We start from the raw sequence: 23,711 nt of genomic DNA, 5'->3' as shown, positions 1-23,711 counted from the left end.
CTGCATTGGGTTTGACAGCTGATCTGGTTTTATTCCCTGTCCCAGATTGACATTCCTAAGCGCTTCTCTCTCACTCGCGCTTCTCTGCCCATCCGCCTCCTCTTTTTTTTTCTTCCATCGTTCAAAACCTCGTACACGCCCCACGGCCCACCCTCCTCGCAGATTCTGCTTGCGTCCATTCGCTGCGCTTTTCGCTGCTTGTACGAGCCCGGGGAGCTAAGCCAAGGCTAAGGTGCCGTCAGACGTTCGTGGGCCTGTCGCCGAATCCAACCGTTGCGGCTCGTATCTCTTCTTTTTTCTCTCTTTCTATTTTTTTTTTTACGAACGAATCAAAAGATCAGCCTATTTTTGCGACTGGCGCACGCTCCCTTCATCGTTCGAATTGGCTGATTCGTTCCACTCGCACGTTCTTCGGATTGTCTCTGGAACGTTGGACCGAAAACAAGGTACGTTTGCGGTTCCTGTTTGTCTTGCCTCTGTCCTCCCTTTACAAGCCGTTTCGAGCTCAATCGATCTTGTGCTTCTTCATCCTCTGTCGTGCTTCCCGACGGCTACGGTCATCATGCGAGGCGTCAGACGCGGCTGAGTTCTCGTCGGCTTCGTGCGTAGCCACTGCGTTCGGCCTGGTGCCATTGCACGACCATCATCTGGATGGCTTATCTGCTCTAGCTTGAGTCGTCGACTCCGGTGGTTGGAGGGAATACACGCTATTTGTTGCTTCGCATTGCGCTTCGTTTCGCCCGGCTCTTTTCTAGTCGGCTAAGCGCCTTGAACCTTCATTCTAACATTGCATCTCAACACAGTCGATCCAGTTTACGACTGTCCACACCGGTGCCGTCACCATGTCTACCAACACATCTAATCCGCCTCAAAATTCGTCGCCGCCCGAGCATTCGGACGCCGCAGCGCCTCCTTCCTCAACTCCATCTCCACCACCGAGCTCAACTCCAGAGCCGCCGCCATCATCAACAGCACCACCGCCTCCTCCTTCATCGACACCTTCATCGTCTACTCCAGACAACCCCCCGTCCTCGACAGCTCCGCCATCTGAGCCTCCATCGAGTAGCACTACACCACCACCGCCGCCGACTTCATCGTCATCGACAGAGCCACCGACTTCTACGGAACCGCCTTCATCTACGTCAAGCTCATCGTCGTCATCTACTTCGAGCTCATCGTCTACTTCTACGACCCCAGAGCATACTACCAGCAGCAGCAGCAGCGACTCTACAACAGCGCCCCCTACATCTACTACTCCTCCCCCTACATCGTCAACGACAACTGAGGAAACAACTACTGTTTCCGGGAGCGCTCCTTCGACCGAACAGGTGGTTGTAACACGCACTCGATCGGCTACCAACACCCCAGCCAGTGGCACCACTACCTCGTCGACTTCGACGGCAACTCCCAATGGTATTGCTGGCAAGGATAGCAGCAGCGGTCTCGACTCAAAGGCCAAGGTAGCCATTGGTGTCGTCGTTCCCATTGTCGCCATTGCCATCCTGGCCGTCATTGGACTTTTCCTGTGGAAGAAGCGTCGTGCGCGCCGGGTGGCCGAGGCCGAGCGAAGAAAGGAAGTCGAGGATTACGCCTACAACCCCAATGCCGATCCCACCATTCCTGTGGTTGGCATGACTGGAGGAGACGCGTATGAGATGCGGGAAGAAGAATCTGTTGGCTACCGTGGCTGGGGATCAACCACTCTTGGCGGCTCAACAGGTCGAAAAGCTTCGACCACGATTTCTGGTGCCACTCACGGTTATTCCGACATTTCGCCTACTCGTGGCGGCAACATGTCTGACGCGGCATTGATTGATGGTCCTGAGGGAGAGATTCTTGGCGCTATGGGACCGTCAGCGGCAAACAACCGCGGCGATGTTCGACGAGGAGCTTCTAATGCGTCTTCTTCATACAGCGCAACCGGCCGATCAGATGGCTCTGACGCGGGCGCAGGCATGGCCTACAGCACTGGCGCCGGCTACTATGATCAATATAGCCAGACTCCCTATGACACCCCCTACGGTGGTGCCAACGAGATGCCCGCTCCACCCATCATCCGCGACAATCCCGCTCGGCGCAGCACGCGCGTTGAAAGTCCTGGTCACTTCCCTCAGCAGAGCGCTGGCATTTCCCAGAACTTCTAAGCGCCGCTCGTCTGTGAGACTTTGGATGTTTTAAACGCTCGTTGCGCTCGAAAGATAGATACCCCCCGTTCAGCCAGGCGTCTTCGCCCGTTTCAGGGGTTGGGAAGAAGCTGAAGGAACATGAGAGGCGTTTTTAGGATTTCTATTTTCCCCCTACCACTTTGTTTAATACTGATTTGCATACGACGAAATTTGGTTTTTGGTTTTGGTTCTTCCCCTTTATTTTTCCCCGTCAATTTACGCTCGCTTCAATCACATACACTCTTTTATTTACAACGCAGCCACAGCACGGTACAAGTCGAATATCTTGAAGCTTGTTCTTGGTCTTTACGGGAATGAGAATCGATTTAATATGGGCAAGATGAGAGGTGGTAGAATGAAGGAAAGAAAGAGGAGGGATCTGCTTGTTCAAGAGGAGGCAGCAAAAGGTGACAAATCGATGTTGATGGGGGTAGAAAACAGAGTGATGCTTGCTCTTTTTATCGAGCGATGCATTATTCATGACAAACACAACGACGAGAAAAGAAAAAGGGGGGAAGACGCACTTGTACATACAAAAAACTATATGCATCTGCATCTGCGGGCGTAGCGAGTTCGGTTTTACTGCTGCCGGTGCTGTTGCTGCTACGGTTGACTTGATTCTACTACACCTCTATGATTCCAGCCATTCGGTGCCTTCAATGTCTTCCACACCTCCTCAGACGTATTCATACCATGAATCTTATCAACAAGATGTTTTATGCTCGTCTACGGATTTCATATTGGTTTGATGGTGTCCGTCTTTTCGTCGTCGTGGCCAATCCTCTGCCTCGATTTGGACCTTTTTTTTGTCGTGTCTTGGAAACAATGTCTTTGGTAATGCGGAGGAATTTTAAAATAAAAGGGATGTTGGGTATATAGATGCTGGGATGTTTTTATGGAGGAAATGCTATTACATGGTACAAAGTTGCGGGTCTAATCTATACAAATATACACTTACTTTTTTCACCTTGTCTTCTTTAAAGATGTGACACTTTATGAATTTGTCTTGGTGTTTGTGTTTCATTGTTCATAGACACAAACTCGCAACTTATTTTTTTTTTTACCCGTCTTGTTGCTTGGGAGTGTGAATATCTACAAAGCTCCCTACCGTATTTACACGCCAATAGATCAAATCAGCTGTTTAGCACCTTCCACCAAGACGCCTAACGAAACACTATGGTTTCCTTGTTTTGCCTGTTTAATTTATTTGTCTTTTCTTTTCTTTTCATTTTCTCTCCATATCCTTCACCGGCCCCCTAATTTACGCCTTCAGCCAAGCCGACGCAGTGCCTCGCTCACCCATCCCCTGGCTCAACTCCATGCGGTCCCACCAAAAGCGGCACTGCTCCAGCTCCCTGTCTGTAAGTCTCCTCGTCTTGACCGGCGTGCCTTGATTTCTCCCTCCCGCAGCTTCGTCATTACCTTCTCCAAAGATGAGAAGCTCTCCAATTCCTGCTCCGGAGAATGACGTAGCGGCGCTATCGTCTCCAAGGGGACTCTGAAACAGGGGCCAAGCTTCCTCCTGGTCGTCTTGATTGAGTGTACCAGAGGGTGAGGAGGAGAAGGAGACCCAGCGGTGGTTCATCTCCTTGGCGACAGCTATGAGACCTGGAGTCGACTCGAGAATGTTTAGGTCGTGTGTTACGGCGGGAGGCTGGTCACCGTGAGAAGCTGCCTTGAATGGTGATGAGAGAGCAGCGTATTCATAAAGATATACACGGGCTCCAGCTCGAGATAAAGTGTGAGCTGTGTGAAGAACAGGGCAAATATATGCGTAATGGCCGTAAGCCTCGTGGATGCGGCGAAACTGCGCTCCGTACGGGCGTTTCTGAGGACCCCCTATGCCGGGGGGCTGAAGATAGGGGGAGTCCGGGTGGATAAGAGGATCGGGGTACAGCAGCTCGAGAGCGTCGAGGTCGTCTGCTGAAAAAGAAGGAATGAGTTTCTGGAAAAAGGAGCGAAATTCGGCGCTGGTGGAGGCGTGCTGCGGAGCAAAAGTCGTGCCCTCGTGAGAGCAGAAGCCGGTGATGACGGAAATGTCCTTGGCACGACCCGATTCGACGAGCTGGCGCCACAGGTTCAGGGGCAAGTCTGGGATGGCGCCTCCGGGACCATCAATGACGGGCTGGAAGGGCCAAGTCACGGGCGTGTGGTGCATGGCGTAGACGGTAAATGAGGCTTCGATGAGAGACTCGATGGGGAGGATGTCGAGAGGCCTGTTGTTGGCGTACATGCTGCATTCGTTTAGATGGCCTACGTTGCGAGGGTGTGAAGGAGAAAGCACAGAGCGCGCGGTTGGAGATCCAGACTCAAGAATGGCCTTGCGGAAGGGGAGAGGAGAAGGATTGAGGAGGTGATGGCCAACCTGAGAGGTGAAGATGTCAGTAAAACCTGCCGTTCTTTGGTGTATCATCTTCATCTTCATCTTCATCTAGTAATGAGATATCCCACCAAGAGATGTGAAATTTCAAAAAACTCACCGAATGCGCCCCAGCACTTGTTCCCAGAAGCGTGATATCGCCAGCATCCCCCCCAAACTCACCAATCCACTCCTTCACCCACTCAACCGCCAGCCTCTGGTCCCTCAGCCCCAAATTCAGCTCCTGCGTCTCCGGCGCACCAGCCAAGAACCCCAGCGCCCCCAGCCGATACGAAACGCTCACAACAAGCACCTGGCTCGCCCCCCAGGCCACAAACGACGCCAGATCCCTCTCCAGCGGGAACCCAAAGTTGAAGGCCCCTCCGTGAACGTAAACCACCACGGGCATCAGATCTTTCACGCCCTCGCTCTCAGGCCCGACCACGTACTCCGACGCCGACGCCGACGCCGACGGCCGGAACACGTTGAGCGTCAACGGATTTTCTGCTGTGGCGTGCTGCGCCATGGGGATCGGCTGTGAGGGCGCAGGGCGCGAGGCATCGATGACGCCTGAGGCCTCGGATGGAGGCATCGCCACGGCGGCGCGGAAGCGCTGGGCGCTGGCGAAGGGGATGCCGTGGAAAATGTCCAGCGCTTTTGGGTACTTGGCCGAGGCGGGCTGGAAGACGCCGACGATGGTGCAGCCGTTGACGGCGACGGTTGGAGCCTCCATGGCGGGAAAGCGAGTCAGTCAGTCTGGATCTGGGGGTTATGACGTGGGGTGATCTGAAGTGAGGATATCGAGATGATGACGCTGGCTGGGTATCGAGGTGACGACGGCGGAGATGAGATGGATATATATATTGGAGAGAGTAAAAAAGAGAAGAAGAAAAAGACGACAGCAATGATGAGCGGCTAGAATGTGTCGGGATGAATATTCTGGTGTTGTCGCCAAGATTTTTTGAAGTTGAAGATTTTTTTGTCTTCTCTTCTCTTAGCAGCTCATCACAGCTGCCGTGCCAAGGCACAAACAAAACCAGGATATACAAACAGGCCAGGCACCTGTACCTTGTTCCGCACCAGGTATTAATACAGAGCGCGTGCAGCAGTCACAGCGAAAGAAACAAGAGGCGTGAATACTCCAAAGCACCCGTTAAGAGATGACTCAATAAAAAAAAAAGCAGAGTGTGAAGAAACTAATGAAAAATTGGCAACCAAGCGAGGATGTAACGATGCAGTCCCTAGCCTTATGTTATTAATAAAAGTGAATACTAAAAACTCACGGAGCTAATAGACGTCATTGCTGCATTTGGCAGACTAAACTTGACACTCGCTCGAATCTGAATCTGGCTAGAAGGGAATGGTGACTGATGACATGACATCAAATGACAGGTGACAGCTCAAAGATTTGCATTGTTGCCTCTACTGCTAATGCTAATACTAATAGTCTAATATCAATACTAGCAGTCTTAATCTAACCTTGGCCGTCCTTAGACTTCTCCTTCTCCCAGCTCTACTGCAGAGTCTCTCCTCTCTTAGCCGTAATGCATCCAGCCTGCACAGCACAGCCGGCAGATCCCTTTAGCCTCATCCACCTTTCTGCGAATCAGCCGCCCAATTACTGGCTGCCCAATTGTCAGCCCCGTTCTCTATCCTAGTAGAAAGCTCAAGTAGCTACAGTGTATCATAGCTAAAGTGTTGCGCGCCTCGCGGCTGCAACCGTGGGATTGCTCCCAAACCCGCAAAAGTCTTTGTATCCCAAAGTGTCGACAAATGTGCGACATCAAAAAATCCACAAGCTCAAAAAACTCCAGTCCCGTCCCTATTTGTACAGTTGAAACAATGGCGGTATCGATACTCGCCGCCCGCGTTGTAACTCCCCTCCTTGATATATATGTTGTGCGTCTGATGCTACTCAGTCAGAGCAGCCCCTCTTAAAGAGAACCTCAAGAACACGGGTATGATAGAAAAGAAAATGAATAAAAGAAAGAGTAGACAAACAGTGCCTAAACTCCAGTGATTTGCTTCAGAGATGCCGCCTCCTTACGACGCTTCTTCTCTGCCCACTCCCGACTCGCTATTCTAGAGCGCTCAGCAGCCTCGTCTCGGGCAGCCTTGGCAGTCATTGGTCTGTCGCTCTTCTCGTGACTCTTCTTCTCCATGATGCTAGCAGAGTCGTGCCCCAGAATCTCTTTGCTCTTAGACCGGAACCGGGTCATCATGTTTTCAATGGATAGCGGATTCTTACTCTTGGTGGCGGTGACCACTGATGCAAGTATCGACCGGTTGATAGACTCTGCGACCGCAATCATGGAACCGCGTCCACGCTGCTTTTCCGCCTTACTCGGGGTGGGCGTCATAGGCTCATCGCGCACAAGACCCAGCGACAGTCGCTTGACCTTGTGGGACAAGGCCGCCTGCCTCTCCGCGTTTTCCTCCTGAATCTTGGCCTGACGAGCTCGGCTTGCTACGGTGTCACGGGGAAGCGTGCTAGGCGTAGAGTTTGGCCGAGCAGGTCGTGCCTTGAACTCGCGTCTCTTGCGCTGCTCTTCTTCCTGGGCCCGCAGCTTGGCCTCGCTTTCCTCCCTCTTGCGCCGCGAAATGGTATCTCCAGGTAGCTCAAAGGTAGGCTTGGGCAAGGTCTTGTTACTTCTCGACTTTGGGGGGGCCTCTAATGCCTTGAGAGCCGCCGCATGATGTGCCTCGCGGGTTTCGCCAACTTCCCTCAAGCGTCGAGCGACAGCCTTACCCGGCAACTCAAAACTGGGAACTGTAGGCGTTTTTGATGAGCGAACGGAAGACTTGGCCACCGTTGCCAGAGTGTTCCCGGCTTTAGACATGAATACACCAAGGCCGGACCGACGACTCGAGGATCCCTTGGCCGGCTCTTCAGGGCTCTTCTCCCGAACAGTTAGAGACGCAGATCGACGCGGTGTTGCGATGGCCTTTTCGGCAGGTTTAGAGCGAACTGTGGCCGGTGCACCAGATACCGTCGATCTCTTGAATGCTCTCATCGCCTCTTCTGGTGTTGAATAAGACGAAACCTTTGGTGGTGGTCTGGTTACTAGAGCCAGTTGTTGAGACTGCGTAAACGCGTTCACTGCCTCCAACTGCTCTTCGAGCCGATCCAGCTCCTCCAGCGAGTCCTCAATCCGCGGTAGCGAGAATGAGGTGGCTCGTGACGAGCTATCGCCAAAGCTCCTGTCGCTCACCGCAGTAAACGCTGGCGAAACCGCATTTTCAACGGCGAGAACAATCTCGGGAACCTTCATTGGCGGCGTTACTGGACGGCTATGGTCCATCCAGGTGACGGAATCGTCATCACCGGCGATCCGAGGCTCCTCCATTTCCACGGTCCAGTTGGCGCTGTATTGCAGTGGCGTCGCCAGTAGATAATATGAATTGAGCGGGCACTCGCTGTCGCTATGTGGCTCCCGCTTCTTCTGCAGCACTAGATTGCAGACGTAAACTTTGCCGTCAGCTCCGTGCTCAGATGCGTACTCTTCAGATGAGCTGTCGTGAATGCTAGAATTCGGAGACGGCAGATGGGTCAACAGCCATTCAAACTGGCCGGCCGAGTGTCTCTTGACCTGCTCCCAGATGGTGCGTTCGCCAATTGTGTCCCTTAGTATGTCGTATACTTCAGCGAATCGCTCTAGGAGAAGCGCAAAGTATGTCAATGACTGGGTGCAAGCAAGGAAAATGAGAGAGTAGATTATTGTGACCGTATGCCAACACACCTTGAGATGCACGAGTGGAGGATGACCCCGTGTTCTCATAATTGTGCTTGTTGATGTCCAGAGTAGACGCTTCTCGCAAAGAATCGAGAGGCTGAAAAGTCTCTGAAACAACGGCTGGTCGACGACGAAATTGGGGTGAGGATTGTCTGGCTGCTCGACGGAGAGCCGAAGGAGAGGTTGCTATGACATGTTTCTTCAGCTCTCTGGTAATAGCAACATCCGATGGCCGGTGACCCTGGCTGTGATGTTGACCTGGACAGGGATCCTGGACGACGCTATCACCCGCTAAATTCCGCTTCGACGACGTTATTTGCTTTGGCGTATGATGAGTCGGCAGTTTTTTGTAAACGTCACGAGAGCTGCCCGGTCTCGCGGGTCGCTGAAAGATATCGGCTCCAAAGCGGACATCACAAATGCCCCCTTTTTGCACAGCGCCAAAGCCAACATCCTCTGCCGATGACGACTTCGCGATGCCGCGCCGAGCCATTGTCGCAGCAGCTCTTGAGAGCAGCAGATGACGCCTGCGAAGCGCGCTGAGGGCGTGATTAGACTGGAAACTTCGCACGCAGGGGGTTTCTATCAGATACGATAGAAATTAATTACTACGACTCCGTATCCTTCGCGGACAGGACCAAAACCGTAGTCTAATTTCGCGGACAGGCCGGACTCGGGCGGCCGTGGGCGCTCAAGCGGGGCCGAAACCAATATGTTCGCGAAGCCTTCTATTTCAACTAGTAGTTGGTGAAATGAACCAGCGCTGCTGTGATGATGCTGGTTTGGGTATAGTAGGAATGGCAAATAATCTCTGGGGTAAATCAGCTCTGCCGTAGGAAGCTATTTTGGACTCAATGTTGATTGCGGGTGAGACAGGTTGCCAAATGGTGGAGCCGAAATGAAATGAATGCGATCTCCTTCCACCTTCCGCTCTGCTGCGCCAAGGTCCACAGTGATTGCTTTCAACCTTGCTGGCCCATCGTCATTTCCCTTGTCCCAGGTCGCCATTTTTATCGACTCCCCTTTCAAGTCGCCTGTGTTGCAGTGGCAAGCGACATCGCGACCAGGGCCGAGGCAACGCGTCTCGGATTAGTATCGGTGGCGCGGCAAGGTACCGGCGATAAGGGTGGGAGGCTGCCGATAAAATCGACGATGGCTGAGGATGCCTCCCATCGAAGGTTTTCGATCTGCAACTCCATCTTTCCGGGATGGAAAGAGGAGCATCTTCTAGGGCATGATCTTGACATGCCGGGAGACCATGACATCAAGGAAAGGTTGGCTGCAAAGTACCGGAGTCTGTTGCAGCATGCATGCATCCAAGAGCATGTGCGCTGACCCCTGTGGCGATGTCCCTTGCCTCGTATCACCCCATGGTAGCCAGTCGATTCCAACAAGCTCGAGGCGAGCTTCTCAAAAAACCATTCGCATAATAGTAGTAGTCGATCCGATGCTGTTAATTACTCTACCATCATTCTTGCCCATCCCAGCTTACGCGTCTGTCATGGACTCGTCGGCTGCCGCTTCTACGGCTTCGGCTTGCGCCTGTAATGTTGGTGCATGCTCCGTGGGAATTCGTACTAGAGTTTGTGGCAGTTGCACCGCGGATGTTGACGCTTCTTCTGCGGCAGGCCCAGCTGCTGTTTTTGCCAGTTTCGCTATATTTTAATGGTTAAGTAGCCGTACATGTTTAGAGTGGTGATACTAGACCTACATGAAGCCATGCTGATGGCACGAAGCACATTATGCCAGTTACCAACCACAGCAGCAATCACTGCCCGTGTTGTCAGTCCCAATTCTCACCTCAATAAGCACAATTCAAAGCTTGTCTTACCCTCAGTTCCATCTGACAAGGTGGTGAGCTTCTGCTCCAAGGCCTCCATCTGAGTTGCCACTGTTGCGCTCAAGTCTCTCAGCTCCTTAAGATTCTCAAGCTCTGCCTTCTTCTCTTCGATTCGAGCCAACAATGCCGGTGACTGTGGAGCTGAAGCGGTTGAACTTGATGCGCGCACATGCGATGAAAATGACCTGGTAGGATACGACATTTTGGGCGATGGATGTATTTGTGTGTGAAGAATTATCCGTCTCAGTATCAAACAGTGATCATTGGATTAGCAGACAAGTGCAGCTGTCATTAACAGAAAATGCATCAACGGGCTTGAACTCAAGCTTCACCAGCTTCGGATATGTAGACCGAGCAATTGTATTGAGTTTCTTTCTAAGATCTGGCGGGGTCCATTCCCAAAGCTAGATTCACGTGGTCTTCACCCTAGCAACCAGAAGCTTTTGTGTACAAACGGTTTGCTAGTGTAGAGATAAAAATTTGCGCTATGCCCAAACAGGTCGCGGAGTAAATAATGACACAACCAAAATTATCCCGCCCAAAGCGCTTTCCAGACCGTCTTCTCAACCGCTTTTGATACCCCAATAACCATCGCCGGCTGTTAAACTCTTCTCCATAACCATTTGCGCGGAAGACACGCGTGTCTCGTGAGGAGCCATGGCTAGGCTCAACGAAATCCCGGTGCCGACAGAGACGCTGGAAACGCGTATGTGATCTCGGGTATCAAATTCTGATTTGTCGCGCGTGCTAACAGCGTGCCATTCAGTTCGCAAGAAGATGCTTCGCCAGAATAGAGAACTCGCAAAGACAAACAACATCCGAGCCCTTCGAATCCGCGAACTGGAAAATGAGTGCGCATGTATGCTGTCGGAAAATCTCGAGCTGCGCAGCCGCATCCTGGAGCTGGAAAAACAAGTCGACGACAGCGAGTCGCGAAGAATAGCAGATCACGCGATGGCCATCAAGGCCAAATTAGAGTCGCAACTTACCGAATGGGGTTCTCTCATTGCAGAATTGGGCCTCGAGCCGCCCGCGAAGAGACATTCGCCCATGATTAAGCGAAGATCAAAGAACCCATTGGGCTTCAGCGCGAGTCGGCCCAGTCCATCTCAGAGGCGGCTACGCGAAATTGCAAAGGATGTTGAAGAACTTGGCGTCATCAGCGAAAACAGGACCAATTCCCGGAGATCAATGAAGTAGGTAAACTCAACTTCGCAGTGGATAAATGACATGCTAACAAATCTATAGTCATGAACAAATTCTGGCTCTCAGGTCAGAAGCTGATATCGAGTCGCCTGAACTGGGCCCTCCACCAATGTCTAAATACATTGAAGAAGACCCAGTCAAGATCGATTCACCAACTAGATCAATGCCTGTTGAAAGCTCAAAGAAGACAAAGGGCCTGGAGCCCCCAATTACACTAGCATCGTCAAAATCTGGCGAAGTAGACGATGGCGAGGAGCAGATAGCGCAAAAGCGTGACCGGGTCAATAAACCCAAGAATACTTTGGATGCTGCACCAACTCTACCCGTTAAGGCCGGGTCAAAACGGAAATTTGGAGCTCAAGACGACAGCGAGAACAATCAGCCTCAGAAGGGAATGAATGAGAAGAGCATTGGCAAGATATTAGTCGACAAGACAGAAGGAAGGTCGGGGAGGGGTTTCGTTAAGAAGAGAAAAACCTCGCAACTGGAGCTCTCAGAAAACGTTCGAAGACCGCTGGCAGTCAAGAGCACTAACGATGATATTCAATCCCCAAGGAAAATTTCCAAGTCAAAGCCATCGGTGGTTGATGAGATAGCAACAGCCAAACTCAATGCAGCAAAATCGAGGGCGGCATTTGATCGACAAAAAGAAAAAGCGAAGAACCCATTACCCGCTGAAGCAGAAGCCCTGCCTATCTTTACGATTGAGCCTCAAGGATCATTGGACTTGGCAGCCCCCATCAGAGAATCAGCATTATTCTCGCCTGGCTCTCTAGCGGTGGATGTATCGCCTGAGGGATCACGAGGAGACACACCTCCTCCTTCTGACATCTCGTCCAACGGAGAGACATCACGGCCTAGTAGGCGGAATCGGACGACTATCAGTTATACTGAGCCTAACCTGAGGGCCAAGATGCGACGACCAACGAAGGAGCTATTTGATGCCGTAACTGGAGAAGGGAAATACGCTCGACGGGTCAGCAACTACGAATCCGCTCTGCCTGAATCGACAAAGAGTAAACGAGAGATGGCAGTATCTGATATCGAAGATAATCCGTCGAGCCCTCTGGCAGCAAAACATTTAGCCACGGACGTCCTTCTAAGTAGCGTCGTTACGGAACGCCGCAAGCGTTCCTCGAGCATAGCACCAAAAGGCTTGGGAATTGTCAACGATGCTTTGAAGGACGCAGAGTCATCCGAGGGATCAAGGGATACTAGTATCAACCTTGATAGTAGCGGTTTGGCAGAGGCCGATGTGTATGAGTTTACGAGCGAATCGCCTCCACTTGAGAAGCAAGTAGTCAAGGAACCAAAGAAACGGGGTCGGAGACGTACCACTACATCAAGGCATTCTACAATAAATCCCGATGATGACTATGAAGACGACAAGCTATCAACAAAAGAGAGGATCAACTCTAGACGGAGGAGTATGATGGTATGATGACGGCTCTGAAGCATACAAGAGCAGAGGGGGGAAGTACAAGGAGTTTCGAGCAAGGAATTTGTTTGGGCGTTACTGTGGGCACTCACGACTGTCAATTCGGGATGCATTGTTAGGCGAACTTGAATCTTGTTTCATGCGCGAGATACCAAGCGACGGAAATTATTGAATGATATTTGAATTTATCTTTATGCTTTTTCTGGTTCTTTGAAAGTAACGGTGGACCTGTGCACCGACAAGCGCCAAAGTTGTTATGTATAATTGGGTTGGCCCGGGTATTGACTCCTTCTCTACCTCTGCCGTCGGCAATTACAATGGTTTCTATTAGCTGAGCATCTTCTCTTTCTCCAATTAAGTCAGGTGTGTCATGATGAACCCGTAGATGGCTCCACGGGCTTTGTATAAGTAACCTTCTCTACCGCCACATTCTCATTTCCCTTTTCATCCGTCTTTAATTGGTAAACATAGAGAGTCAGTGAAATGCCTTGAACCTGTCATAAGAGTCAGTATCATTACTAAAGATTATAGAGTATATAGAAGATCTCACATCCATCAGGCAAAAGCTTGGAGACGTAGGCTCTGCATCCAGGCTTGCTCCTGTCAAGAAGGCCCCCGTCGCGCTGCCTGGGTTCACGAAGAACTTGTCCATGTACTCGAAGGCATCGAAACGGTGAGTGCCGCCCCAGCACAGGACATCGACGTCCAGTCTGTTGGCTTCAGCGAGAAGCAGGTCGGGCTCGTTGGAAACAAGCGTGAAGCCTTCCAAGAAGCCAATTCGGATGCCGCCGTGGGTGACGACCTGCGTCAAGGGGAGAGACGTGGCTTCGACATCGGTGCGGCCCTTGACGATCTTGAGGTCCGGCGACAGGGACCGTAGATACTCGTAGGTGTGCTTGTCGGTGAGGTTACCGAGACATAGAGTCTGGCCAATCTTGCCGGGCGCAAGCAGCTTCTTGAACTAGAGGGGCGAACGCAACATGACAAGTTAGCAAACAGTGACAACACCAAGCTCCAGGGTAAAGCCGCTGGGGCTTCTTTCTTGCTCGGCGTACCTTTGCGGGAATGTCCAGCGCCCTGTCCGGGATGTGCAGGTCCCCAATCACAAGTATGAGGAAAGTCATGGTTCCTCGCCGAAGCTGCGCAGTTCAGTGGCCGGAGCGGAATCGAACTTGCGAAGCTGGATCCCCCAGAAAGCTGACGACCAATTACTACCGCTGGAGCTTGGGTGAGGCTTGGAGGGGCCGCAGGTACGTCGACAGCTCGGATACAGCGATGTCGAATATTGGGTATTGGCATACGCTGGCTCAGCCACACTCCACCTGTCTGGCGCAACTTATCGTTATCGTTATCGACTGGCGGGGATTACGATAAGGAATTTTTTGTGCTGTGCGCTTGCTTGTCTCGAATTTTGCAGCGGGCGAAGCGGACGCTTTCTCTCACTCAAGAGGTTTTGGACGATATCTACGACAAGATGGCGACTCCAACTCCGACTCTGGCTGAGAAGCTGGACAAGATCAAGTCCCCGGGACTTCAGAGTCAGAAGAAGGTGAGCATTCTTGTGTATTCAGAGATTGATGTACGGTTTGCATTGGCTAACTTTTTTGTGTGCGCTTAGACTGTCGTTGTCTTGCAGGCGGTCGAATCAACTTTGAAGGAGCAGAACACAGCTCCCACTTCTACTGGATATTTTGCCGCCCTTCTCGCGCTTCTTCAGCAGGCGGAGAACAATGGAAACGTTAACATCGAATTGGCCACTCCGGTGGTTTATCTTCTCGACGTAGTCACCCCGTTCGCACCGCAGCCTCTGCTTCGATCAAAGTTTACCCAGATCCTTACCCTGCTCGCGCCGGTTTTGTTGTCGCAGGATGCAGAGCCAATTCTTCTCAGGACTTCAATTGGCTGCTTGGAATCTCTCCTCCTGGCTCAGGATGCCGCTTCATGGGAACTGTCTGTTACCCAGATTGGACCAAGGCGTGCCGTTGCCGGACTGCTGAACCTTGCTTTGGATCAGAGGCCCAAGGTGCGAAGACGATCTCAAGATGCGCTCAAGAAAGTTCTTAAGAACCCACCGCCAAGCCCCTCTACGGACCACCCAGCCGCAGACATGTGCGCCCACACTGCGCTGAAGAACTTGGAGGATCTTGCAGCCCAGGCTGTCCAGGCGCGAAAGGGCAAGAAGGCGCCCAGCACGACGCACGATCCGGCATTAATCCACGCACTTCAATTGATTAAGACAGTGGCATCGGCGAGTGGTGGCTGGCCCAGCACCAAAATCGAGTCTCTTTGTGAACTCCTCCTAAACATTGCTAAGACGGGCAACGAGTACATGACCATGGCCGCCTTTGAGATTTTCGAGTTGATCTTTGAGGGAATGACAGACGAACTCACTTCAGCAAAGCTGCCTCGCCTAATGGAAATCATTTCAGAGCTGCGACCAGCTGCGAACGATACCCAACTTGTCCCCCCGTGGCTTGCGATCCTTTCCCGAGGCTACGATGTGTCTGCACAGGTTGAAGCTGACGAGACTTTCCAAAACCTTCCCGATCTTTTCAACATGGTGGCGCAGTTCCTTCAGTCTGATTCCGAAAACATTAGAATCTCGGCCTCCGAGTGTTTGGTCTCATTCATGGCCAACTGCATTCCCCCACAGGTTATTCTTGAGCCGTCAATATACGATGAGAAAGTCCTGGATAAAATTGCCAAGGCGGCCGAGTCTCTCCTCAGTGTTCAATACCAAGCCGCTTGGTTGCAGACTTTCAATGTCCTGGAGGCTATTTTCACCACTCTGAGATGGAGGGCGAACCCAATCATGCTCAATGTCACACGAACCATCGGAGAGATTCGCGAAAACCCGTCTTTCCGGAACAAGAAGGAGGCGGACGAGGTCCTGGGCCAGGCTATTCGAGCTATGGGCCCTGAGGCGGTTCTGTCCATTCTCCCATTGAACATCATCAAGCCCGTAAAGGGTCAGAACGGAAGAGCATGGCTGTTCCCCATCCTGCGAGACTACATTAGCAACACAAATCTGGCTCACTTCAAGAGCGAGATGGTGCCCTTGAGTGAAGTCATGTTCCAGAAGGTCTTGGATCATGGGGAAGCTGACAAGACTATGGAGATCAAGATCTACGAGACGCTGGTGCAGCAAATCTGGTCTACTCTGCCGGGTTACTGCGACCTGCCGCTCGATCTGATGGAGTCTTTCGACCAAGCTATGGCTGAAATTTTGGCTAATCTTCTCTACAAGCAAGTCGACTTGAGACTGGACATCTGCAGAGGTCTGAGGACTTTGATTGAATCCAACCAGGCCATTGCAAACATCGAGGAGGAGGAAGAGGATCTCCTCCTACAGAGCCGGGTAACCAAGGATGCCGCTCGCAAAAACTTGGCGTACCTGGGCCAGTTTGCTGGTAACATGCTTGCTGTTCTATTTAACGTGTATACCCAGACTTTGCCCCAGAGCCGAGGCCCCATCCTGCAGACTGTAAATGCTTTCCTCAGCATCACGCCAAACCAAGAGCTCATGGACACGTTCGATCGTGTCAGCAAAATGCTTGCTGGGGAACTCCAGAATGCAACGGCCGCTGAAAAGCCCGCTCAAGGACAAAAGTCAAAGGATCACATGCCGTCTACTGCACAGACTCTCATGGATCTTGTCATTACCATTTCGGCATATCTCCCACGAGAGAGCTTCGCTACATTGTTTGAGATTGCCTCTGTAATCATCAACAAGGAGGAGGAGCCTCAGCTGCAGAAGAAGGCTTACAAGCTGATACCACGACTGGCCACTTCCGAGCTTGGTAAGGCTGCTCTGCAGGAGCGAAATGCTGAGCTGCAGACCCTGATCCTCTCCAGCTCGGAGAAGGTCTCTGCTCCGGCTAGACGCGAGAGAATCGCTGCCATTACTGCATTGTTGCCCTTTGTCCCTGACAACTGCCTTCACTTCATCCCGTCCGTTCTGAGCGAGATTGTCATCTGCTGCAAGGAGAACAACGAACGTGCCCGTGAAAGCGCCTACGACCTCCTGGTTCAGATGGGACACAAGATGGCGGCTGCTAACGGCGCTGTCATCGACAACAGCAAGGTGCCTCACATGCCAAGCGATGCCCCAGCTGCCACGGCCAATATCGAAGAGTTCTTCACCATGGTGAGCGCTGGTCTAGCCGGAAGCACCCCCCACATGATTTCTGCGTCAGTCACCGCCATCAGCCGTCTCCTCTACGAGTTCCGATCATCTTTGAGCGACCAGACTCTGTCTGACCTGGTGCAAACGATGGATCTCTTCTTGACTTCAAATAACCGAGAGATCGTCAAGAGCTGCCTTGGCTTCGTCAAGGTCTGTGTCATCAGCCTGCCAGTTGAGCTGATGATGCCGCGACTGGACACACTCGTTCCTAACCTGATTATCTGGAGCAACGAACACAAGGGCCACTTCAAGGCCAAGGTAAAGCATATTTTGGAGCGCATGGTCCGCCGCTTCGGCTTCGACGCCATCAACAAGAGCTGCCCCGAGTCCGACAGGAAGTTGCTCGCCAACATCCGCAAGACCAAGGAGAGAGCAAAGAGAAAGAAGGATGCTGCCAAGGGTGCCCACGACGACGACGCTAGTGAAGACGACGAAGAGGACGACGGCAAGCGACAGTATGAGAACGAATACGACCGCGCTCTGTACAGCAGCGACTCAGACGAATCTGAGGGGTCAGACGACGAGGGCGCACAGAGACCCAAGAAGAAGGCCCAGAAGGGCGGCAAGACATACATTGTCGAAGACGACGACGAGCCCCTCGACCTTCTCGACAAGAAGGCCCTCGCCAGAATATCATCCACCAAACCCGTCAAACTACGCAAGCCCCAAAAGACAAAAGCCAAGACCGATCTCGACGGCAAGCTCATCCTCGGCAAGGACAGCGATGATGAGGGCGCCATGGACGTCGACCAGGCCGGCGGCGCCGAGAACTCAGGCGTGGGCGCCTACGTCGCCGCCATCAAGGGCCGCGACGCTGCCAAGCGCGGTCGCGGCGGCAGGCTCAAGTTCTCCAACAAGCGCTCCAAGGACGGCGACGACGGCGACGAGATGGACGAGGACGACGCCGTGGCCGTCAAGAACAGCATCAGCCCCGGCCGCGATCGCGGCGGTAGGGGTCGTGGAAGAGGCGGCCCGATGCATGGAGGCCGAGGAGGCCGCGGCGGCTCTTTCGGCGGCCCTAGGAGCGGAAAGGGCGGTATTGCTGCTGGCCGAAGGGGCCTGGGCACCGAGAAGAGACACGGCCCAGGCTCGGGAGTGGGTAAGGGGCAGAGAAGAGGCCGGAACTAAAGGTGGGGTTCTTAAGGAGAGAGAGCGTTCTTGCATGAAAGAAATGACGGCATGATTGGGTGAAAATAGCCTTTGTATGCATCTTATGGATACCCCACGGGTCATAAAAAGAAGAGAAGCTGCTGGGACTCACTTGACATGTGAGCGAAATGTGGGTTGCGTGGTTAACTATTAGTTTTTTGTTGTTCTCGAAATAAATACATATTTACTTGTTCTACCATCTGCTCATGATGTTCTTGTTATATATCATAGTAAGCTGTGACAAAAGAGGCACAATCACAATCGACATGTTCAATTTTCAAGCACAATGAACTCGGCACTCGACTCGCCTTCAATTTCACACCCCTTTCTAACACAGACGCATCATGTACTCGCACAAGTCTTTCCATCATTGATGCTCTTTTCCAAACCATGCTCGACAAAACGAAACAAACAAACAGCCGCCAATGCCTCCCTCCAATGGGTATCTAATAGTAGTGCTTCCACGTGGCCGTGTCCGGCAAAAGGAGAGCGTTGGGGGGTATATAAACATGAGTCCAACCAAGCAAAATTCCTCCACTCCATGCTTTTTTGCCATGCCATGCCATTTTTGAAAGACAAAAAAACAAACAAACAGACAAACAAAACCATATATGCTTCTAACTCTCGATGTGCTCATCATAATCATCGTCATTGGATGCTGCGCAATGCCTGGGCTTGAAACTCGATGTAGAAAAAACAAAGGAACAAGGGGCGAGCTGACATTGAAGCCCAAGGGCCAGAAATGTCACATCAGTCGATAACAATTACGTTTGATGCTGGCTGACCTAGGCTCGGATGCTCTCGTCTAGTATCATACCGTTCATCTACCCCAGAGGGTCGCGGGGGGAGGGGATGATAAATGGGTTCGGGATGAGGTCGTGGGACCTGTCTGTCACCATATTGTCGTCTGCAACCCATAAGTATCAAATCAAAGCAAATTCAAGGCGTATGCTAATCAAGAGTGTCTATAACTTACATGACCCAATAGCCCTCAGGAGGTGGTGCAGCATACTCTCCACTAGGCACTTGCCGGGTTTGTACTCTGTAGTCCGGCTCTTTGGTCAGTGGTTCAAGCCTTGGTGCACCATAGTAGTCGCGAGGAGGGTAGGGGTGAGTATGGGGTGCAGGAGGTGCACGAGAGCGAGAATCGTATAGAGGATTGACTTCGATTTCTGCAACACCTCGGCGCTCAGCCCTATGCCTCGAATCTTCTTCCCATTGAAAAATCGTGTGAGGTCTGACAGTGGCTTGGACCTCAACCTCTGCCGGTGGTTGAGCAGGGCGGGTAGGTCGTAGTTGAATTCGCGCGCTGCCTTCAGGTCGAGGATTGACCCTTTCATAGTATCCGCCTCGATCCTCCATAAGGATAGGATTTGAACGCTCTCCAGGGCGGGTTGCGTTTAGAACGATTCTCCTCATCTCCGGAAGCCTGGAAGAAGGAGCTGACACTGGGTTGCCTGATGCCGGATGAGGAAAAGAAGATGCTGGCTGTGCTCCATATGCAGTGGGATGCGGATATGTCTGGCCACGGAAGTCATGCGAATGATTGTTTTCTCTACTGGAAATGGCATTGAAATCCATGGCATTTTGCGGTCCATCATAGGTTACCTGCGTCGCTGGGGGGCGGTCCCAAGATTGGATTCCTTCTCCTGGATTTGAAACAAGCCTAGGGGGATGCTGGAAACCGGCCAGTGGTGTGACCGGTGTTGCATAAGAACTTACCGAGACCTGGCTCCTGGGGGGTAGGGTGCGTATGTATGTGGACTGCGCGGCTGGGGATGCCGGCTCAATAGAGCGCACCAACATGTCTGGGAAATGACTGGAAGCCGAAGAAGCCAGCTCGCGAGATGACGTGCTAGTTGAGAACGGCACAACGGACATTACCTTTTCATGAGAGGGCCGAGCATCTATGGGCGGACCACGGTAGGGTGATGAAGTCAAAGAAGATGATACCTCATACATGGGCCGTTGTATTCCGCGGCTATTCAAACCTGGGGAAGTTCCAGGGGGATAAACCACTGGACTTAGGTCGTCATATGGCCGGATATGGACGTCATAAGAAGGCGCAATAGACCTAGAAGGCTGATATGAGGCGGCATGGCTGATGGCAGTATCCAGAGAGGGCGGCCCAGCCACTGGTGTTTCCACTCGATTACGTCTGATGGCTTCTTCCCAGGCGCGGTATCTTCTGAATCCACGCTGAGCTCTCCTGTCAACTCTGCGGCCACGATCAGTGTATCCCAACGCTACCACGTTTGGAGCAGGAGGAGAAAACACTTGGATCGCTTCTCGAACAGAGGACCTAGGAGGGGAGCGATCTGGCTGATACATATGACGGACAGGTTGTGCTGACCGGTACACAGGCATGGGTGTGAGCCTGGCTTGATCAGCATCCTCGTCCGACGTATAATCGGTCGAGTCATCGTCGTCTTCATCGTCATCATCATCCTCGTCGTCATCCTCTGAATCAGAGATGACAACGACCTCACGCAAGATCTCGTCCAGTTGGTCGCGACCAGTTTCTTCATCTCCCCGCCACTTAACGAGGATGTCGAGACACAGAGATTCTACAGTTCGTCGAGCGTTCTGCCAAGTTGTTTCCCTCAACAGTGCATCATACCGCGTATGAGTGTGCCTTATGTGGGCAAGGACTGCCAGCTGGACTCTGCGAGAAAGTGGAATGTCTTCTGAGAAGCCGACAGGATGCTCAGATCGATTAGTTGATCCCTAAGGAAGATATTATTGTTCGCCATTTGGTCTTTTTGTGTTACGGGGAAAGATGGGGAGAGAAAGGAGAAAATACAAACCCGAGTGAAGGAGTGCTCGATAATCATCTGACGGTCAGTATTGGGAATCCGTGGAAACAGGTCCCTAATGGCGGCATCAACTTGAGCATGATAGGCGCTCTGGGATTCAGGAATAGGCTCAGGGCCTGCGCCTGTTACTGCACCGGCAAGGTGAGGCATGTCATCGATGCTTGCCTTGGCTTCCTCAACAATGACTTGCCTAATATGATGGCCAATTCGATGCACTTGGTTGGCAAGGCTGCTTTCATCAAGACCTTTTGCATTCTGAGAAGCCAAAGATTAGATTAGAGAATAACGTTGCATCATGCGTACGATGGGAGTAAACACACGGAAACAATAAATATCATGGCATCTTTTTCGCGGGATATTTCTTTGCAGGCTGCGGTAAGCTGGGGGTTGCCGATGGGGACAAACTCGAACCCTGGTGGCGGGGTCTTTTCCGTCGTGATCTGAGATTGTGAGTATATTTCCACCTCACGACAGGCATACGGGGAGCGCTTATGCTTTGTACCTGATACTCGAGCTTCTTCTTCTTTTCTTTATTCTGAACCAGCTCGAAGTATGAGTGATGCTTTGACTTTGGCAGCGACGGTTTTGCCACAAAATTCTCATGTCGAGGCGAATAGGGATTTCGATACTGCGATCTTTGAGTTCTCTTGTGCCGCTCTTTGGGCCCAGCTGCGGCTCCTGGGACCAAGCCTCGTCGTGCTCTTCCCATGTTGAGTTTCAGTGGCTATCATACAATATCATAACGCGATGTCTTCCAGGAAGAGTAGCAGTGTTAGCATAGCAAAGAGGCACAGTTCACCGGCTTAGCACGCGCCCAAGGTTGCATCAATGAGCTGCTGAGATCTTGCATCAACCCTCGCTCAGCTGGGCAGTTACAGCACCAAGAGGGGTCGCCTGGCTCAGAGGAACGCAGCACGAGCAGCAAACAAATCAAAACGGTAAAACAGTTGCGTGGGTCCGGAGCGACTGCACAAAGGGAGCCTTGACGCCCGTTATCGTCGCTTCGAGTTGCAGGCCGACAGCTCCCGATACCAGCGGACGGCGAGGTGGGCCGTGGCAATACAGAAACAGCCGCTTTCAGAGGCTCTGCCTGAAGCTGGTTGAGCTTCGACTGATCAGGTGCTGAAGCGAGATGCGTGACCATCTGGCAGTTTTGACGCGAGATTCTCTCATGATGTTGGGCAGCTTGATGCTTTTTATTACATAATCACGTGGGAGCTGGGAGAATATTGTTCCCTTTCCGATAGGAGTTCGCATGTGATGTGCACATGTCATGTCCTGTCAGGAAAGCAGAAAGCAAGGAGCAAGAAGCAGAGCCAAGGGCCAAGACTGGTGATTTTATTGCTTCATTGCTTGGCAATCAGTTACATCAATACGATTATACGGAATACACCACATCCACCCGGAGACAAGAGACGGATGGCGGAGATACAATAAACCGCCGTGATGCATTCCATGTCCGGTTTCCGTCTATCTATTTCCTAATTAGGATAGCGATTCAAGCACCCACATCTTGACAACGGCGGACATGTGGAATTATGTCAGAGACTAGAGATTGACCGATGATCCGCGCGCCATTCGGGTTTGGCACAGCCACGAAACAGCCAGTCAAATAATGATTGGATAATTTAGATGAATTGGATGAATACTGAACTTACTGTCGAAAGATGAACGCTACGAAACGTCAAGATGCTCTTGGCGAGGCGTCCAAGCAGTGCTGGGTGGCAAGTGGGTATCAAGACTCGACCAGAAATGGACGCCTTGCTGTCAGTTGAGATCAACACCACTCCTGGACTGCTGGTGGAACCATTCAATATTCCAGAAAGATGAACTGAATCGCAAAAAAGGTACATGTCGCATAGTCAAAAATAGAAACATCACACGTGTTGTGTTGCATAGCCTTGGGAGCTTTAGACAGTTTCAGCAGGGCTGGCGGGCATTGTGATTGAAACAAGGCGAGAAAGGCAAGTGGCCAGGCATTTCCTCAGATTCGACCAATGCTTCTCGAAAACTTGTCGCTTTCATACGAGGTTACTCCGCCCAGTGAGGATTTCAGGAGCAGCTTCACTGCCGACTCAGCCGCTGCCCGGTGATATGGTCCTGCGCACCGGCAAGGCGGCAAAGTAATCACAAAGGCCAAGAAAAGGAGGATTCAGACGGTGGGCAGGAGAACTACTACCAGTACGAGTACGGAGTAGTGATGGTGCTTGGTTCGGCTTAGATGCTGCTGTTACGTTGGCAAGGACCTAAGCCACAGCAATCCTGAAGCTGAGCGGTGGGAGAAATTGCATTGACTCGGACCAGGCCTTGGCGGTAGATGGGAGTATGTACTTGGTACTCATACATGCCGTTTTGAGAGTGACGAGATGTTGCCATCGAATTAGCGAACTTGGAACTGGAGAAATGGATTCAGCAATCTCACGACAAAGTAAAGCACAGCGTGTTGGGTAGATCAATGTTTCACATTGAAAAACGCTACCACGGCAATACAATGGCCACCTTGACTTTGGCTCGCTGTCAACAAACCAACGGGAAATGCTCGACAGGAGTTCGGGTCCGCAAGGATGAAATACGCTTGTTGTGAGCCAATCAAGACAAACAGCGATACGCCTGGCAAGGGCTTGATTGAGCCAACGAGATTCTCTTGTGAAACACTGCCACCGCCAATCTCCATCTGCTGCTTGCAAGCGAGAGCGAGAGCATCGTCACGTGATGAGAAAATATGGTGACTCAGCAGCTCGGAGACCGAGGAGTCCATCCATCCATCAGGATTGAAGCTCTGATGCTTTGGAGAAGATGGAATGGTGTGCACAGCCAC

At 51.9% G+C, this 23,711-nt stretch overlaps 8 protein-coding genes across 8 annotated transcripts; 3 read left to right on the top strand and 5 right to left on the bottom strand.

Moving 5' to 3' along the window:
- Positions 1–842: 842 nt before the first annotated feature.
- On the top strand, positions 843–2,144 carry V8C40DRAFT_269226 (uncharacterized protein; the record flags this gene model as incomplete). Its single annotated transcript, XM_083220062.1, has 1 exon — positions 843–2,144. The coding sequence occupies one exon, from the start codon at positions 843–845 to the stop codon at positions 2,142–2,144; it is 1,302 nt and encodes a 433-aa protein (XP_083069437.1).
- A 1,235-nt stretch (positions 2,145–3,379) lies between these two features.
- V8C40DRAFT_78432 (alpha/beta-hydrolase) lies at positions 3,380–5,355 on the bottom strand. The gene is made up of 2 exons (XM_083223421.1): positions 4,646–5,355; positions 3,380–4,530 (listed from the first exon to the last, which is right to left on the bottom strand). The coding sequence occupies exons 1-2, from the start codon at positions 5,255–5,257 to the stop codon at positions 3,427–3,429; spliced, it is 1,716 nt and encodes a 571-aa protein (XP_083069436.1). The 5' UTR covers positions 5,258–5,355; the 3' UTR covers positions 3,380–3,426.
- Positions 5,356–6,496: 1,141 nt separating this feature from the next.
- Positions 6,497–8,924, bottom strand: V8C40DRAFT_78403 (uncharacterized protein). Its single transcript, XM_083223420.1, has 2 exons — positions 8,265–8,924; positions 6,497–8,179 (listed from the first exon to the last, which is right to left on the bottom strand). The coding sequence occupies exons 1-2, from the start codon at positions 8,749–8,751 to the stop codon at positions 6,531–6,533; spliced, it is 2,136 nt and encodes a 711-aa protein (XP_083069435.1). The 5' UTR covers positions 8,752–8,924; the 3' UTR covers positions 6,497–6,530.
- Positions 8,925–9,746: 822 nt separating this feature from the next.
- V8C40DRAFT_281924 (DASH complex subunit Dad2-domain-containing protein) lies at positions 9,747–10,454 on the bottom strand (the record flags this gene model as incomplete). The annotated part of the gene is made up of 3 exons (XM_083221708.1): positions 10,090–10,454; positions 9,970–10,029; positions 9,747–9,913 (listed from the first exon to the last, which is right to left on the bottom strand). Exons 1-3 carry the CDS (start codon positions 10,298–10,300, stop codon positions 9,747–9,749), a joined length of 438 nt encoding a protein of 145 aa, XP_083069434.1. The 5' UTR covers positions 10,301–10,454.
- Positions 10,455–10,631: 177 nt separating this feature from the next.
- Positions 10,632–13,052, top strand: V8C40DRAFT_253698 (uncharacterized protein). The gene is made up of 3 exons (XM_083217673.1): positions 10,632–10,804; positions 10,865–11,294; positions 11,347–13,052. The coding sequence occupies exons 1-3, from the start codon at positions 10,756–10,758 to the stop codon at positions 12,743–12,745; spliced, it is 1,878 nt and encodes a 625-aa protein (XP_083069433.1). The 5' UTR covers positions 10,632–10,755; the 3' UTR covers positions 12,746–13,052.
- On the bottom strand, positions 12,908–13,940 carry V8C40DRAFT_253694 (retromer subunit VPS29). The gene is made up of 3 exons (XM_083217672.1): positions 13,798–13,940; positions 13,293–13,703; positions 12,908–13,236 (listed from the first exon to the last, which is right to left on the bottom strand). The coding sequence occupies exons 1-3, from the start codon at positions 13,864–13,866 to the stop codon at positions 13,111–13,113; spliced, it is 606 nt and encodes a 201-aa protein (XP_083069432.1). The 5' UTR covers positions 13,867–13,940; the 3' UTR covers positions 12,908–13,110.
- Positions 13,941–14,174: 234 nt separating this feature from the next.
- On the top strand, positions 14,175–18,273 carry V8C40DRAFT_253691 (mRNA-binding protein RRP12). Its single transcript, XM_083217671.1, has 2 exons — positions 14,175–14,291; positions 14,361–18,273. Exons 1-2 carry the CDS (start codon positions 14,217–14,219, stop codon positions 18,054–18,056), a joined length of 3,771 nt encoding a protein of 1,256 aa, XP_083069431.1. The 5' UTR covers positions 14,175–14,216; the 3' UTR covers positions 18,057–18,273.
- Positions 18,274–18,312: 39 nt separating this feature from the next.
- Positions 18,313–22,042, bottom strand: V8C40DRAFT_253689 (DUF2293 domain-containing protein). Its single transcript, XM_083217670.1, has 5 exons — positions 21,396–22,042; positions 21,214–21,333; positions 20,885–21,148; positions 19,054–20,804; positions 18,313–18,984 (listed from the first exon to the last, which is right to left on the bottom strand). The coding sequence occupies exons 1-5, from the start codon at positions 21,600–21,602 to the stop codon at positions 18,828–18,830; spliced, it is 2,499 nt and encodes an 832-aa protein (XP_083069430.1). The 5' UTR covers positions 21,603–22,042; the 3' UTR covers positions 18,313–18,827.
- Positions 22,043–23,711: the final 1,669 nt, after the last annotated feature.

This window comes from Trichoderma camerunense (genome assembly GCF_050948025.1).
Source record: "Trichoderma camerunense strain CBS 138272 chromosome Unknown V8C40scaffold_18, whole genome shotgun sequence".
NCBI lineage: Eukaryota > Fungi > Ascomycota > Sordariomycetes > Hypocreales > Hypocreaceae > Trichoderma > Trichoderma camerunense.
This window is presented reverse-complemented; position numbering and strand designations above follow the sequence as displayed.

Bases quoted from the DNA above. Each gene is read 5' to 3' on its own strand.
- V8C40DRAFT_78432 (XM_083223421.1), bottom strand. From the start codon at position 5,257: ATGGAGGCTCCAACCGTCGCCGTCAACGGCTGCACCATCGTCGGCGTC. The intron at 4,531-4,645 runs GTGAGTTTTTTG...TTCACCTCTCAG, and splicing joins CAAGTGCTGGGGCGCATTCG to GTTGGCCATCACCTCCTCAA.
- V8C40DRAFT_78403 (XM_083223420.1), bottom strand. From the start codon at position 8,751: ATGGCTCGGCGCGGCATCGCGAAGTCGTCATCGGCAGAGGATGTTGGC. The intron at 8,180-8,264 runs GTGTGTTGGCAT...CGCTTCTCCTAG, and splicing joins CTCCACTCGTGCATCTCAAG to AGCGATTCGCTGAAGTATAC.
- V8C40DRAFT_253698 (XM_083217673.1), top strand. From the start codon at position 10,756: ATGGCTAGGCTCAACGAAATCCCGGTGCCGACAGAGACGCTGGAAACG. The intron at 10,805-10,864 runs GTATGTGATCTC...CGTGCCATTCAG, and splicing joins GACAGAGACGCTGGAAACGC to TTCGCAAGAAGATGCTTCGC. The intron at 11,295-11,346 runs GTAGGTAAACTC...ACAAATCTATAG, and splicing joins AATTCCCGGAGATCAATGAA to TCATGAACAAATTCTGGCTC.
- V8C40DRAFT_253694 (XM_083217672.1), bottom strand. From the start codon at position 13,866: ATGACTTTCCTCATACTTGTGATTGGGGACCTGCACATCCCGGACAGG. The intron at 13,704-13,797 runs GTACGCCGAGCA...TCGCCCCTCTAG, and splicing joins CGCTGGACATTCCCGCAAAG to TTCAAGAAGCTGCTTGCGCC. The intron at 13,237-13,292 runs GTGAGATCTTCT...CTCTTATGACAG, and splicing joins CAAGCTTTTGCCTGATGGAT to GTTCAAGGCATTTCACTGAC.
- V8C40DRAFT_253691 (XM_083217671.1), top strand. From the start codon at position 14,217: ATGGCGACTCCAACTCCGACTCTGGCTGAGAAGCTGGACAAGATCAAG. The intron at 14,292-14,360 runs GTGAGCATTCTT...GTGTGCGCTTAG, and splicing joins GACTTCAGAGTCAGAAGAAG to ACTGTCGTTGTCTTGCAGGC.
- V8C40DRAFT_253689 (XM_083217670.1), bottom strand. From the start codon at position 21,602: ATGGGAAGAGCACGACGAGGCTTGGTCCCAGGAGCCGCAGCTGGGCCC. The intron at 20,805-20,884 runs GTTTGTATTTTC...TATCTTCCTTAG, and splicing joins TCGAGCACTCCTTCACTCGG to GGATCAACTAATCGATCTGA. The intron at 18,985-19,053 runs GTAAGTTATAGA...TATGGGTTGCAG, and splicing joins CCTGAGGGCTATTGGGTCAT to ACGACAATATGGTGACAGAC.